Below are 16157 nucleotides of genomic sequence, written 5' to 3' on the forward strand. Positions count from 1 at the left end.
GACAACTCAGAGATGCAAGTTTTACACTGGTTCTCAGAGTTCCCCAGAGGGATTACCTCCATTTACCTGTAACAGTAGTTTGCTTTGTAAAGCACTCTTTATTTGCTGCTTTCCATTCCTTGCCTCACTTCCTTTATTTCCCTACTGGTGTTTCTGGTTGCACTGCCAAGGTAATTGACTTGCACTCAAATCCTTGTCTTGAGGTTACTTTCAAGATAGAAAGCTCAAACGAAAACAACTATCCAGCCTGTAGCTTTTTAGTTAAGAGGAAAAAAAAAAATTTTAAATGCTCTGTTAATGCTATCTTTTAAAGAAGTTTTGAAATTTAATGGAGTCCTGTGTGTGATTCTTCTCTCCTGTGGTTAGAACAGTGATCTCAACTGTAGAGGAGGAGGCAGGCTTTGCCCCCCCAGAGACATTTGGTAAAGTCTGGAGACATTTTCGGTTGTCATGATTGGGGCTGGGAGGTGGGTTGTTACTGGCATGTAGTGGGTGGAGGGCAACGGTGCTGCTAAAAATCCTACAGTGTACAGGTACAACCCCCACAACAAAGAATTATCTGACCCAAAATATCAATGCCACTGTTGCAAACCTTGAGTTAGAGCATTTTGCATTTTGTTTAAGAAATCTTTGCATACCCCAGCATCACGAAGTATTGTATATTTTCTTGTTGTTAGTTGACGTCCAGTTGATTCCAACTCATGGTGACCCCATGTGTTACGGAGTAGAACTATTCCATAGAGTTTTCTTGGCTGTAATCTTAATGGAAGCAGATCATCAGGCCTTTTCTTCCGTGGTACAGCTGGGTGGGTTTAACTGCCAACCTGTATGTTAGCGGCTGATCGCAAACTGTGCCACTTGGGGAAATTATGTTTTCTTTGAGAAGTTTTATTTATTTTTTTGGGATTATGATTCATTTTGAGTTAACTTTTGTATGTGGTGTAAAGTAAGGATCAAGGTTTTTTTTTTTTTCCTGTCCAGATATTCACTTGCTCCATTGACAATACTATCTGTTTACTACTGGATTGCGGAGTGCCTTTGTAAAGTCAAGTGGTGTTTGACTCTGTTTCAGCCCTCCCAATTCTGTTCCACTGGTCTATTTGTGCCAATGCCCCACTGCCTTAATTTCGGAAACTTTATATTAAGTCTTGAGCTGCAGTAGTTTAATTCCTCCACCTTTTTTCTTTTAAAATTGTCTTGGATATTTTAAGTTCTTTGGATTTCTATATAAATTTAAAATAAGCTTGTCAAAAATATTTGGGATTTTGAGTGCAGTTGTATTGAGTCTATAGATCAATTTAGAGAGAACTGATTTCTTAATATTGTGTGTTCCAGTCCATGAACCTTGCATATCTCTTTCTTTATGTATGCCTTCTGTAATTTCTCTCATCAGTATTTTATATTTTTTAACGTAGACAGCTTGCACATCTTTTGTTAGATATATTTCTAGGTATTTGATTCTATTGTAAATGATTTTTTGTTTCATTACCCAGATCACTAAGGGAGGTTCCAAATAAATCATATCATGGTTATTTGGCATTAAAGTTGTTATATTGTCTGTAACTTTTTATACAGTCCTATTGATTTATGGAGCCCTGATGGCACAGTGGTTAAGAGCTCTGACTGCTAACCAAAATGTCAGCAGTTTGAATCCACCAGCTGCTCCTTGGAAACCCTAGAGGCAGTTCTACTCTGTCTTATAGGGTTGCTATGAGTCAGAATTAACTCAACGGCAAGAGGTTTGGTTTTGGTTTATATTCACCTAATCAAGACTTATTTTATCAAAACATATTTGATACCTAGACAAGTTTTTAACCAGATATATTTGTCCCTTTCGAATTTTTCTGTAAAAGCATAAAATTTTTGTGGAGAAAATAAAGCAAATTTTATAGTCGATCTCAACAAGTATTTGACAAGCGTTGACCTCATAGTTCCAGAAGAGAAACCAAATGGATATGATACTTGAGTGTTAGTAGATCTAGTTTGTCAACATTATGCTTGTTTATTAGTTGTACTCCAGATGTCTGAAGGAGGAATACAATAGGATTATGCCATGCTTAAGAATATTGGATGTATGTGTATGAATTCTACAAGGAAACCATTTATTTATATTCCCACACACACCGAGTTTCCTGAGCTAATTCATCCACTGATGGTCTCAGCTTCCAGTTGAAGGTGGACTATTCCCAAATCTGTCTTCAGCACTCATCATAGCCCTACTCTCCAATTTCACATTCTCTTCAGTTCCAAGTTCTTCCCACCCATCAACTGTATGTTCTACTAATGCTGCCTGAAATGTAATATGAGGAGAGTTAGATTAGCACCTCTCCTCTCTAAACACACTACCCTTTCTTGCCTTCCCATTACCACCAACACTCTTTTCCATTTTTTTGGTCCCCAAGACTTGCAAATAGGTATTTTTTTTTAACCCTATCATCCCTTTACTTTCCAATGCCAGTCAATGACCCAGCCCTGCTAATATTTTCTTTCACAGTTTCTCTCATCCTGTCCCTTCCTGTGTATTTTCCTACTTATCATTTTCACCTTGAGGGTTTGCAGCTGTTACCTTGCCCCTCCTCACAACCGATGTTCCAGAACTTATAATGCTCTCCCATATCTCCCTCCCTTGCACATGTACATGCTTGAATGCCTTCCTCAGCACCTCCCACTGAATCACATGTAGCTGTTTTTCACACTCAGTTCTGATGTTTCCTCTGGAAATGCTCTTAACCCACACAGGGTTAAGTGGACTTCCATTCTGTTTCCACTGTTGTCTCTTGTGAACGCTTCGGAGACAGGATTGTTCTCTTTGAAGCTTGGGTGCCTAGCATAGTGTCCACCGTGTTATAGTTATTATTACAGATTGCCTCTTAAACAGCTCTTTAGTTTGTGTTCTCCATATTGTATCTGTTCTACACAGAGCAAACAGAACAATTTTTCCTACAAGAATTTTTTATGTTTCAACTTTCCAGTGGTGGATGACTTGCTACTATGCCATTCCAAATTCCACATCTCTATCAGGCATTGAAGGATTCCCACTCTCTATCACCTTTCCTCACCTTCCCCTTCTTATTTACAAGAAAGTTTTCTTCCTATTTCCTGAATATTATATAACACACCTGGCCTCTTGGTGAGCATGTGCCTCTCAAAACACATAGAATGCCCTCTCTCCTCATCATATCATGTAAGAAGCTTTGCAAATCTTGCCACTTTCTGGAAACCTTCAAGTAACCTCAGTCTGAAACTTCCTCATTCTGCAGCCCGTGGCTGTTTTCATAATACGTTATTTTGTCTATGTTGATATTTTGCTTTGTCACATAAATTCTTTAGGGCTAAAACAGTATGTTCTGCTTCTTTTATCTTTATCAATATTTACTTCTTATAGTAACCTTCAGTGACTAGAAAGTATCTAGTATAAATTGCTAAAAAAAATTATTGTTCCCTAAGTCTTAAGCAAATTATCTTTTTCAAAGCTTCTTTCACCTGCTTTTAAAAAAAGCAATGTTTTTTCCAAATCCATCCCAAGTTTAAAAAGCCATTACTTTTTATCTATGTTAAAATTTCTCTTTTTAGTGATTCTTGGGGGCATATATTTTCTTGTACTGAAAGACTCAGAATAAATCACCCATAGATATACTGCCTAAGGTGACTAATTCTTTAGTTTAACAAGCATCTCTTTAAAAAATCTGATTCTACTGGAAGTTTGTCATTGTGGGGGAAATGAAAAAATGAATGTTAAGGCACTTAGTACATCTAAGAAGGTCTATTCAAATGCTGAAGATCGTTACATAGGGTCAGGATGGGATGCGAGGAAAAGAGCTAGATGTGGAACAGAAGGCCTAAACTGTCTTCACTTGCTGCTATGTGTCCTTCTACTAGCCACTTAGCTTCTCTGAGTTGCAATTTCCTTGTCTAAATGGGTACCACCACTAAAATGTGTACCTTGGTTTCTCTATCTAGTAGGTTGTTTGGGGATCAAAGCAAATCAAATTCATGAAAAGAATGTATAAAATGTAGAATACTATAAAAATTATGAGTTATTGTTACAGCCAGCGAATTTTAGCCATTTAGTCCATGGTAAGGGCTAGTTCAATCAGACGTTCTCCACTACTAAAGTAGTGAGGTTTTCATCACTAGAATTGTGTTTTTTTTTTTTTTTTTTTGAGGATAGATGGCTGTAGATTAGTAGGGGTGATTTATATATTGGGAAGAAGTAGAAAGATTTTTCAAATATGTGAGAACTAATATTCTATGGCATTTCTATCAAGGAACCACAGCACTCAGAAATTCTCAACAAAATAATGAGTCACGTTTAAGAAAGCAGTATGATTTTGGAAAGAAAATGGATTTATAAGGGCAGAAGGTGTTACCTGTCCAATCAGCATCTGACAAGATTGAATCCGGGTCACAAGATTATAAAATTATAACTGGTTACTGGCTGTTGACATTTCATCTTCTTGAGGCAGAATTTGATACCTGAGAATGTGAATGTTCTTGGTTGTTTCTTGTACTCTGGAGGGTCTTTGGAAGTCTGAGAATATGGCACATGTGTTCATACCTCCAGCAGTAGTATGAAGGATGTACAGATAAACCAATATTATCTCAAGTACAACAACTACATTGTCAAAAACTCCAGTTATGACAGCAATTCTCATAGCTATAGTCACTGATGAAGATGATGGGCTCATCCTAAAGGCTCATCCTTTACATGGTAGTGACTGTGTAAAGGCTTTTGTGGTACTATCCTTGGTAACCTTTCCTCCAGTTACGAGCTTGTAGATACCCATATGTGATGAGTCTTTGATGATACGAAAAATAATCTTAATCTTAATGTTATATAGTTATATATATGAATATATATAGTATAATATAATTAATGAAGTGAAATTGTTCTCATATCCTATGTCAACAGCTAGATGAGATGTTTAAACCATAAGAATAGGAGTTGATGGTGTTTAGTTACTATTGCTGTGTAACAAGGCACCTGAAAACTTAATGACTTGAAGTAACAATAACCATTTATTTAGTTCAGAAATCTATAATCTGGGTGGGGCCTGATGGGAAAGGCTCACCTCTGCTCCTCGTGGCATCAGCTGAGGCAGCTTAGTTTAGGCTAGATGATCTATTTCCAACACGGCTCACTCATATGGCTGGCGAGTTGACTCTGGCTGTTGGCTGGAGTATCAGTCAGGGTTGAGAGCTGAGATCCTCAGTTCTGTTCATGTGGGCCACTGCATGAGCAGTTTGGCCTTCCTCACATCATATTTCCTCACATAAATTCCAAGAATTAGAGTCCCCAGAGCCTGGAAGTGGAAGTTGCCAGTTTCTTAAGGCTAGACCTGACTTCCACTGTACTCCCTAGGTCAAGCAGTCACAGAGCCCCACCTCTTGATAGAAGAATGTTGAAGAATTTCAGGGACATATTTAAAAATCTTCACAGATAGGAAGTATAAAGAGGGAACAGAGGGCAGAAGGACATCAAGTCTTAGGAGGGCAAGCCTGAGAGGGGCTGTTAGTTAGCTATTGGGGAACAAGTTCTCATCTAACTATTTGAGAAACAAATATAAAACACTGAGTATTTAGCAAGTTAAGGCAAATGTAGATTTCAGAGAGAGGAAGTAGGATGATGGCAAAAAACATTGTCCAACGTCTTAGTTTTCTTTAGGCTTTACCTTGACTGAGGTGGGCCCTGAGTTTATTATTTTCTTTAATCCTCAATAGGAAATTTTTAAGATTTACAGTTGCTTTCTTTTTATTATTTTCCCTTAAGCTACAAATTAATTACTGAGTATTTCATAATAGGCTTTGCATATTAATAATTATAAATTGAATGTGATAGTGTATATGAAAGTATTCTGTAAATAACAAACTTACTGCCATTTGTGTACTTCTGTAAGCTAAGGAAAGTTTTTTTAAGTTGTCATCGTATTTGATTCTCGCAAGATGTTGTAAGGTACATTGTTATTATAAATAAAAATATTCGCAGATTAAACAGAGAGAAAGCATGTCGATTTGGGGTAGAGGCAGAGAGGCCCTCTTCTTATAGAGTGCCTTTTCCCTTCTGATGTAGCCTGACCAATACCTTTGTTGAAATGGCCAGGCTTTTCCCTGATGGAATCTGCCTACTTCCAGAATCCTAGCCAGAAAGCTCTTGGAACTTAGCTTTGAAGGCCTAATTTCTTTTTTTTTTACTTTTTAAAATGTTATTTTATTGTGGTGAAGCACATATAACAAAAGTTTGCCATTTTAACCATTTGTAAGTATACAACTCAGTGACATCGATTACATTCACCATGTTGTACAACCATCACCACTATCCATTTCCAAAAAGTTTTTCATCACCCAAACAGAAACTCAGTAACCCTTCAGCAATAACTTCCATTCCCTCCTGCCCTAGTCTCTGGTAAGCGCGAATAAACTTTTGTCCCTAAGAAGGCCTAATTTCTTATAGCTTTCCAAATCTAACAGTCAGGTACTCAGAGGAAACATTGCTAACTAATTTAAAATTGATAGGGGTCTTTAACCTCTGGGTTTGATGGACAGGATTCCACTGTGGGTAACAGAGAGATGCTCTATTAAATAATCTGCAAGCCCTGCTATAATTTCTAAACCTCTTCTAGCATAGCAGCCTGACATGGAGCTGCAGGTGTGATTTTAGAGACTCCAGCAAACTTTTAACATCTACCTTCTTTCAAAATATTTTCCTTATTAAAAAGATAGACTATTTAGTTAATGATGCTGGGTGAACTGGTTAGCTACTTGAGAAAATTGTTAGATCAACATTTTCAAACAAAAAAATGTATATACTTTAAAAAAGTTAAGTGTGAAATTACGAGACAATAGAAAACAATTAGAAAAAGACCTGATAAAGGTATTCTAATTTTTAGTATATACCTTCTTTCCTGGCATTAAAAAGTTAAACTATAAAGGAAGTTTGATAAATTTAGATACATAGAAAAAATTTAAAAAAAAGATGAAGATATTACAAATTAGGCCAAAAACAAAATTGGGAAAACATTTTGATATTTATGCCAGAAAAGAGATTTAGTATTATTTATTTAACATTCAAATCAACACAGTCCTTTGCCCATTCACAGCTATGGCCACAGACTAAAAAAATAAAATAAAAATATTAATCATAATAACCCTTTGCCTTTGAGTCAATTCCAACTCATAGCAACCCTATAGGACAGGGTAGAATTGCCCCCTAGGGTTTCCAAGGCTGTAAATCTTTATGGAAGCAGACTGCCTCATCTTTCTCCTGCACAGCGGCTGGTGGGTTCAAACTGCCAACCTTTTGGTTAGCAGCCTAGTGCTTAATTTAACCACAGAGGCACCAGGGCTCCTATTGATCATAATTAAAAAACAAAACAAAACGAAACCATTGTCTAGTGGAGTTGATTCTGATCCACAGCGACACTATTGGACACAGCAGAACTGCCTCATAGAGTTTCCAAGGAGAGGCTGGTGGGTTCGAACTGATGACTTTTTGGTTAGCAGCCATAGCTCTTAACCACTACACCACCAGGGTTTCCATTGATCATAATAGCTAACACTTATTGAGCATTTCTCCTGGACCAAACATTGTTCTAAGACCTTCATGTTTGTCAACTCATTTACCTTTTCTAACAAACTTTTGAGGGAGGCACTATTATTTTTCCCATTTTGCAACTGAGATTAAGACAAAAAGGCTATTATGTGATTTCTCCAGGTTACGCAGATAGCAAGTGGCCGAGCCAGAATTCAAATCTTGGCTCTCTCCAGAGTGTGTGCTACTTCACGCTTTTCCTCAAGAGGCAAGATCAGGAGATTTTAAAATGAAGTGATACAACCAGCCAATGAATGTATAAAATAGTCGATATTATTAATAAACTAAGAAATTAAAATGAAAACAACAATGAGCTGTCATCTTTGCTAAACTAGCAAGATTTGAAAAAATAATACCAGGAAAGGCAAGAGTGTATATAAATTGGTCCAATTTATAAATATCTACAATAAGCCTTAAATTTGAACAACTCTTTTTAACAAAAATTCTAATTTTATAATTCATCTTAAGGTAATATTCAGTGATTTACATAAAAATACATGTTCAAGGATAGTCATCACAGTGATTTTTTTTTGTTTCTAGAGTATTTTATAACAATAAATATATGGAACATATAGAAAATAAAATAATAAAGTCCCCTAATCAAGTATTCTTTCTGACCTTGGATTGAGTCCCTTTGTTATCAAGATCTTACATTTTTCGTTTGTGAATGCGGATGATCAAACTTCTCACCTGTCTTTCATTGATTTTTTTTTTTTTAAATAAGGTAAAATAGCCATTATAAAGTGTGCAATTCAATAGTATTAAGTACATTCACAAGAAGCCCTTGTGGCACAGTGGTTAAGTGCTCGGCTACTAACTGAAAGCCTGGAGGTTTGAATCCACAAGCCACTCCTCTGGAGAAAGATGTGGCAATCTGATTCCGTAAAGATGACAGCCTTGGAAACTCTATGGGGCAGTTCGGATTACAATGTGCGGGAATCAGCTTGTCCGCAGTGGGTTTTAAGTACATTCACAATGTTGTACAGCTATCACCATTATCTAGTTTCAAAACCTTTCACTGGCTTTTAACCCTTTTATGACCACTGTGACATATATGTTCCTGCTACATTTTCTGCCCCTGGAGGTTTATTGGCAGGCATTTGAGCCACTTTAGTATGTTCTGGCATCGTGGCGGATGCTGGTGCAACTGCCTAAAAAGCAAGGAATTTGGTCTGTGCCACATTTGAGTGTTGAGAGCCATTCATATGAGGGGGTACTTCCCGGAGCAGTGACTGTGTGAAACTTTTGTGTCTTTTGGCTTCTGTACAGTGAGATAAGGCTTGCATGTATGTTTACTATTTCCTTTGTGTTATTGGGAAGGTACGGTTACTGGCATTTGGAAATATTCAAGTAAATGAGTTATTTTTGGAGTGAAAATAGTTTGTGATGCTCTTCCTGGGCCATGGGACCGATATGTACCGTATGTGTGATGCGCCTCATGGAATATGGCACTGATATGGCCCACTTGCATTAGTCAGCTCCCTGAAGACATCTTTTACAAAGTGCTTGCCTCCCTGATGAAATCTTTTATAAAGTGCTTGCTTTCCTATATTTTATGGCTTAAGTGTAACCAGGAAGTGTGATGCACTTCCTGGGCCATGGGCCGATATGTACTGTGTTTGTGATGTGCTTCCTGGAACATAGGACTGATATGGCCCACTTGCGATTGGCACCCCATTTTTTCAAATGATAAAAAACTACCAACAAACAATGATTCAGCATCCAATCCATTAGTGAAAAAACATGGCAGAAACGAAAAATTCCAAAAAAGAAAAAAATTCAGCCTTTAAAGGGTTAAAGATTGACCAGATGCTATTTGCAAAAAGATTGGTGGGTAATTCCATCAACTGTGCATAAAGGCTTTCTTTTTTTTTTTTTAGTTTATAAATGATGTTAACCAATTATTCCAGATTTACACATAATTATATATTTTATGGAAAAACCAAATAATCAAACCAGTTGACCTCCAGTCAATTCTGACCCATGGCGACCCCATAGGGTCAATGGCTGTGATCTTTTGGAAGTAGATCTCCAGGCTTTTCTTCAGAGGGCCTGCGAGTGGATTTCAACCACTAAACTTTGTTAGTAACTGAGCGCTTAACCATTTGTGCCACTCAGGAACTCCTACTTTATGGCAAGAAGCATCAATATCCTGATGATATCACAATTTGGGTAATGTTTTATATATTACCCTACATTTTTCACTTACCACAGTTTAATATCTTCAAAGCTTTGAATACTGGGATGGTTAAGGTTGTGTGTCAGCTTGGCTGGCCTATAACTCTCGGTGGTTTAGCAGTCACATGTTGTGATCACTTCCATGATGGGATCTGCTGTGAGTAGCCAGTCAGTTGAAAGGGAGTTTCCTTGGGCGCGTGGCCTGCATCGAATGTAAGCGGACATTCTGGCAAGGCTCGGGGGCTTTTACTTGCTCTGGATCCTGCAGCTGGCTCCTGTTTGACCTCCGTTTCCTGGGACTTGAACTAGCAGCTTATCTGTGGTCTTGCCTGCCATCTCTGGATTCACTGGTGTTTGCAGTCTGTGAGCAAGAGCTCTGCTGTCTGACTTCCCGATCCTGGGTTCGCCAGCCCCTGTGGCTACGTGAATCAGGAGAAGCCTCCAGCCTTACGCAGGGACTTGGAACACTCCATTCTCTACAACCGTGTGAGCCATTTCCTTGATATAAATCTCTCTCTATATATGTTTATATGCTTTACTGGTTTTGCTTCTCTAGAGAACCCAGCCTAAGACGAATACCTTGGTCTAGAGCCTGTGGATTTGTACCAGTTTATATGATTGGTTCACTTGTATAGTGTAAGTTTTAAAAAAATTGATTGTAAGTTCCAACATGTATGACTGTCTTACGTCTAGTTAATGAACAGCTAATAGTTTGGGGTATCCTTTTTGTGGTATTGCAGAGTTTCCTGTCCTTGGCACTATTGACATTTTGGGGCAAATATTTCTTTGTTGTGGGGGACTGTCCTGTGCATTGCTGAATGTTTAGTAGCATCCCTGCTTCTACTCACTGCATGTCAACAGCATGTAGTGGGTACAACCAAAAATGTGACACAAGCAAAAATGTCTTCAGACATTACAAAATATCCTGTGGGGGCAAAATCACTCCTGGTTGAGAACTACTACTGTAATGCACAGTAAATTATTCTCAGATTTTGAGAGGAGGAACAAATAAAGATATGGAAACAAAAACTGGATGGATGATTGTTTCTGGCTCTGTGAGGCCTAGGGAATATGAAAAAAGATTGTAATAATATAATTGCATGGATAAGAGAACAGATAATCAACAGTACCGCAATGAGAGAATATTTGAATCTTGGGCAAATGACTTAGTGTCTATTTCTTCATCTATAATTACGGTTAGTAATAATAATACTTATCTCACAGGGTTATTGTAAAGATTCGTTAATTTCATTTAAGGTACTTAGAAGAATATCTGGCATGTAATAAACACTTAGAACCTCTGGTGGCACTTTAACCAGGCTGCTAACTGAAAGGTCGGTGTTTCAAACCCACCAGCTGCTCTTTGGGAGAAAGATGTGGCAATCTGCTTCCATAAAGATTACAGCCTTGGAAACCCTATGCAGCAGTTCTACTCTGCTCTATAGGGTCGCTATAAATCGGAATTGACTCCACAACAGTGGGTTTGGTTTAATAAGCACTTAGTACGTATTATCTAACAGTATTATTACTATTACCATTATTTTCTTGTTTGAGTAGAGTACAATAATAGGTAGTATTTCTATATCATTTAACCAAACTCAGGATTTTAGAGAATAATGACTATAAAAAGTTGTTTTGAAAAAGAGTTCAAAAAATCTTAAAATATTTTATACAGTCAGTGGAAAGTGAACTTTGCGTGGTAATTTTGCAGGCATGTGTCTGTGTGTTCTGTGTAATTTGTATTCTGCTACCTCCAAAAAGTACATACAATTGTTTACAACAAACACATTAATAAAGCCATTAAAATAGAGATAGGAGCGAATATTCCCAGACATGTAGAAACAGAAATAAAATTCACCCCTTTCTAGTGGCCAACAATCAATAATCTGGTAAGTTTTAAAAGCAGTTTTCAGTTTGGCCCTCAGATGAAAGCCAATTTATGACAAATCTCAAAAATATTCATCGTCAAAAAGGAGATGGGTGAATTATTGTCTTGTTTATGGGAATCATTCCTGTCCGACAGGGAAACTGAATATTCTTGAACGCAATGGCTGTATAGCAAGGTATCTGACATCTCGATGATTATGCCTCTAAGAAAAATAAAGGAGCAAGCTTTGTACCAAATGAGAGTGTTTGCACAAACAGCTGTTTAAAGAATATTGTCTTTCTTTAATGTCTGGATCCCGAACTTAAAATAAGACATACATAAATTTTGACCCAGATATTTCTGCTGGCATAGAAATGACACACATACACCACCACCCCTCCACACAGTGTTATCGTCATGGTTAAGAGAAAACAACCACAGAACTTTAGAGCGCTATAGAGACCATTCAGCAAATAGCCACAGACAAGGAACCCGCCTGGCCTCCGAAGCCTTTATCCACCACTGTCCAGTGTCTCCTGTGGATGGTGGGTAGCGCGCTTCTGGACACTAGGGACCCTTCCAGACTAATCTCCGGGATCCAGGTCGCCCTTAGAGACAGGGCAGTGGGAACTCGGAACAGAGTGGAGGGAAACAGATTCGAGGTGAGTTCGGGGCGGTGGCAGGAGCACCTCTGAATCCCTTTCATCCTGGAGCCCACCATCGACTGCGAAATGGGGTAAATCCTGAGGAGGAGCGTGAGCACCTCATTGCTGCTCCTGCATCCGCGTGGGACGCCCCGGATCCGCCGGACGCTGGGGTTACACCGGCCCGCCGCCCCCTCCTCGCCGCGGCCCGCGCTGGGCTGCGAATGAAGCTCGGGACATCAGTCACCCGAGAGCCGCGGCGCGGCGGTACCCGGGCTCCGAGACGCTCGCAGCCTGGCCCCGGTGGATCCTAGCCTTGGCCGCCCCCGCGGGGAGTGCCGGCAGCCGCGCCTGCCCGGGCCACCAGTTTGACTCGCGCCGCCAACTTGGCGAGTCTGGGAAAGAGGGACCTGCTTCTCGCTCGGTCTTTGCAGGCATGGCCGGACCGGGGGTGGTGCCCCACGTCTGGGGGTGGCTGATGCTCGGCAGCTGCCTCCTTGCCGGAGCCCAGGTAAGAGCTTCCCGGACAGACGGTCAGACAGACACAAGCACACCTGCAGGCTTTGGGAGGCATTCAGTGGAACTGCAAAGAGATGTTTTAGGTGAGTGATGTCCCGGGGCGGGCACTGTTTGGACCAGCATCTTGGCATCTGCAAGAGAAGAGAATATTTACTAACGAGATTCGGTATCAGGACTCCAGGGCTGGGAGGTGAAGAAACTTTCCTTACTGTTAGACTCCTTCCCAGTTTAAATAATCCAAACTGTTACTATTTTTTTGTGTGCTGGCAATTTTCCCTTACTCTTAATATCTTAAACTTCTAGGGTCGATTGTGACCACTCTCTGAAACGATAACTCGCATTGCCTGATACGTAATCACGTATCATTAAAGCAAGGAGACTAGATAGAAAAGTGTGTCGTATTAAATAAAGCTCAGTTGTTAATATTAGGGATAAATGGTGGTTATCATTTTCGTACTGCTAGTATCAGTGGGTAAAGTGCTTGGCTGCTAACTGAAAAGGTCGGCAGTTGAATCCACCAGCCGCTCAGCGAGACAAAGATGTGGCAGTTGGCTTCTGTGAAGATTACAGCTTTGGAAATCCTATGGGGCAGTTCTACGCTGTCCTATAGGGTCGCTATGAGTCGGAATGGACTCCACAGCAACAAATTCAGTATCGCTTAAGAGATTTTCTGGGTGGTGTCTCACAATGGAACCTTTTTAATGTGCAAGGTAAAAATCATTCGCACATTTTTTTTTTTTGAGTCAAATAAAATATAGGATTTACACCCAGGTTTTCAGATGTAGAAGGAGATGTGTAAAGTGGGGGTGTTAGACTTTTTAAGAGCCCTGTGAATTTAAACTGAGTCAGTGTTATTTTCTCTTTCGTTCGGTAGGGGGCGTACCTTGACCATCAAATGAAGCCGCAAATTTTTTTTTTTTTTTTTAAATAATTTCACTGAGAGAAAAGTAAGGCATTGATTTATGTACTGATATTATCTAAACTTAATACTATGTTCTTGGCCTTCAGGTGACTAATTTAAATTTGTTATTTAAACAGTACAATTATTATTTAAGCTATCTGCTATAGCCTTAGCACATAAATTAAAATTTAAAAGGGATTTATAGGAAATAGGTGCCCTGCTAAACACTTGGTGTTTACTTAACATAACTAGGATGTTTCAAGAAGTCTTATTCAGTAGAAAAAAAAAAATCAAACAACTTGTGTGCCATTTGTTGACTAAGAAGATTAACAATGGATATTCAGAAGTAGGATATACTCTTAATTCAGTTAACCTGAATTTTCTACCAAGTTAACAGGAGGAATATGAATGCATGGAATAAAACCCAGGAATCTGGTGATACATTTGCACGACAGTTATAGAAACCTGGTGACTTCTAATGTGTGTCCTATATTTTTATACCATAAGGTAATTTGTTTAAAAATACCACTTTCTTGTATAAGGTGGGAATGAAATCTAACCAGGGACAGATTATCCAATTAACAAGGTACTCACGGGCTTACTACTAATATGTAGTGCATAATGTCACCTGTTTTTCGTATGCACGCGCTTACTTGTGACACAAGTAAGCCCATGCATACTTTCTGGTTAATCTGCCCCTGACTCTAACCATTCACTTTCTTCAGTGTTTGAGCTTACTTTTTACAAGGAAATGGGGAAGTATTATTTAGTACAACAAAGAGAGAAATCACCATGGGATTATGGGTAGAATATTTCCTTTTCTTTTAGCTTTCAGTAAAACAACAACACACTGCATAACTATTTTTTCCTACAATAACTTTAAACCAAGGTTTCTCAATCTCGCCACTATCGCTATTTCAGGCCATATAACTCTTTGCTTTGAGAGGTTGCCTTGTGCATTGAAGGATGTTTAGCAGCATCCCTGTCCTGTATCCACTAGATGCCAGTAGCAGCCATCCCCCATCCCAGTTGTGACAACCAGAAAGATCTTCAGACATTGCCAAATGTCCCCTGGGGGAAAAGTTGATCCTGGTTGAGAACTATTGCTTTAAACTGATTTTCATTTAAGTTTATAGCTTGAGAATTGTATTCGTGGTAATATATTAAATACAATCAATTTTCGGACACTTTAAACAAAATCTGAAGGTTAAATTAAAGTGGTTTACACTGACACATTGATGTCTCCTCTAACCTTCATTTTCTTCATCTTCAAAAGAGTCTTACTGGACTAAAATTCTTTTAATTCTATAATTCTTGGCATATTGAATTATGGTTATTATCTGCTCTGAAATCCCACTGGTTAACTTGGAGGTATAATAGAGACTAAATAAATTCTGGGTATTATTTACTCCAAGTTTCAGTTGTTGAGTTTATTAGCTCAAGTGTGAGAGATAGGGTATCTATGAAAAATAAGTTGGGCTTGTTAAAATACTCAGTTAATGATGAATGTACACCCAGTTAATATATTTTAAAAAATGATAATATGTTGATAGAACATCAAAGGGAACTCATCCAAGCCGAATGATCTTATGGAGAATAAATGTCTAGTATTCGATAAGCATTGGATTATATCACAAAGTAGATAGCATGGACTGGTAATCATCAGTTGTTTTAAAGATCTCTGTGGTGATCTGCCTTTGCTTCAACACTCAGTTAAAAAATCATGTGTCACGTGACATTACACAGCACAGAATGCATTTTCAAGGCAGATTATCACATGGTAACGAGGACCACTGTGCAAATAGGTTTAACATTTTTGTATTTATGCGTCAGTGAGTCCTCCTGGAAGCAGACTCTAATATGGAGATAGTGCAAGGGGTTTATTGGCGGGTATATTAGTTTCCTAGGGCTGTGGTAACAGCACCATAAACTGAGTGGCTTAAAACAACAAATTTACTCTCTCACAGTTTTGGAGGCTGAAAGTTCGAATTCAGGGTGCGGGCAGGGTTATGTTCTCTCTGAAGGCTCGGGGGGAAGACCCTTCCTTGTCTCTTCCAGCTTCTGGTGGTTTCAGGTGTTCCCTGGTTTGTGGTAGAATAACTCCGGTCTCTGTCACCTTCTTCATGTGGCTATCTTCCCTCTGTGTCTCTTTTTCTGTCTGTGTGTCTGTGTCTCTTCTCTTTTTATAAGGACACCAGTCATATTGGATTAGGGCCCAGCCAACTTCAGTGTGACCTGAAGTTAACTGATAACATCTTCAAAGACCCATTTTCAAATACAGGCATATTCAAAAATCAAATACACCTATACTACAACCACCACCTATACTCCACCATCACCTATACTCCACCACCACCTCTGCTACCACCACCACCTATGCTGCCACCACCACCTATACTGCCACCACAACCTATGCTGCCACCACCACCTATGCTGCCACCACCACCTATACTCCACCAT

At 39.0% G+C, this 16157-nt stretch overlaps 1 protein-coding gene across 1 annotated transcript in view; it reads left to right on the top strand.

Annotated features, from left to right (window-relative positions):
* Positions 1 to 12713: 12713 nt before the first annotated feature.
* The window catches only part of PTH2R (parathyroid hormone 2 receptor), an 86480-nt gene continuing 83036 nt past the window's right edge, over positions 12714 to 16157 (top strand). Inside the window, exon 1 of the mRNA XM_004378289.2 lies at positions 12714 to 12788. Within this exon, the coding sequence (XP_004378346.1) occupies positions 12714 to 12788 (75 nt within the window). The remainder of the gene's footprint in view (positions 12789 to 16157) is intronic.

The sequence above is a fragment of the Trichechus manatus genome, unplaced genomic scaffold, assembly GCF_000243295.1.
Source record: "Trichechus manatus latirostris isolate Lorelei unplaced genomic scaffold, TriManLat1.0 scaffold00056, whole genome shotgun sequence".
NCBI classification, from domain to species: Eukaryota; Metazoa; Chordata; class Mammalia; order Sirenia; family Trichechidae; genus Trichechus; species Trichechus manatus.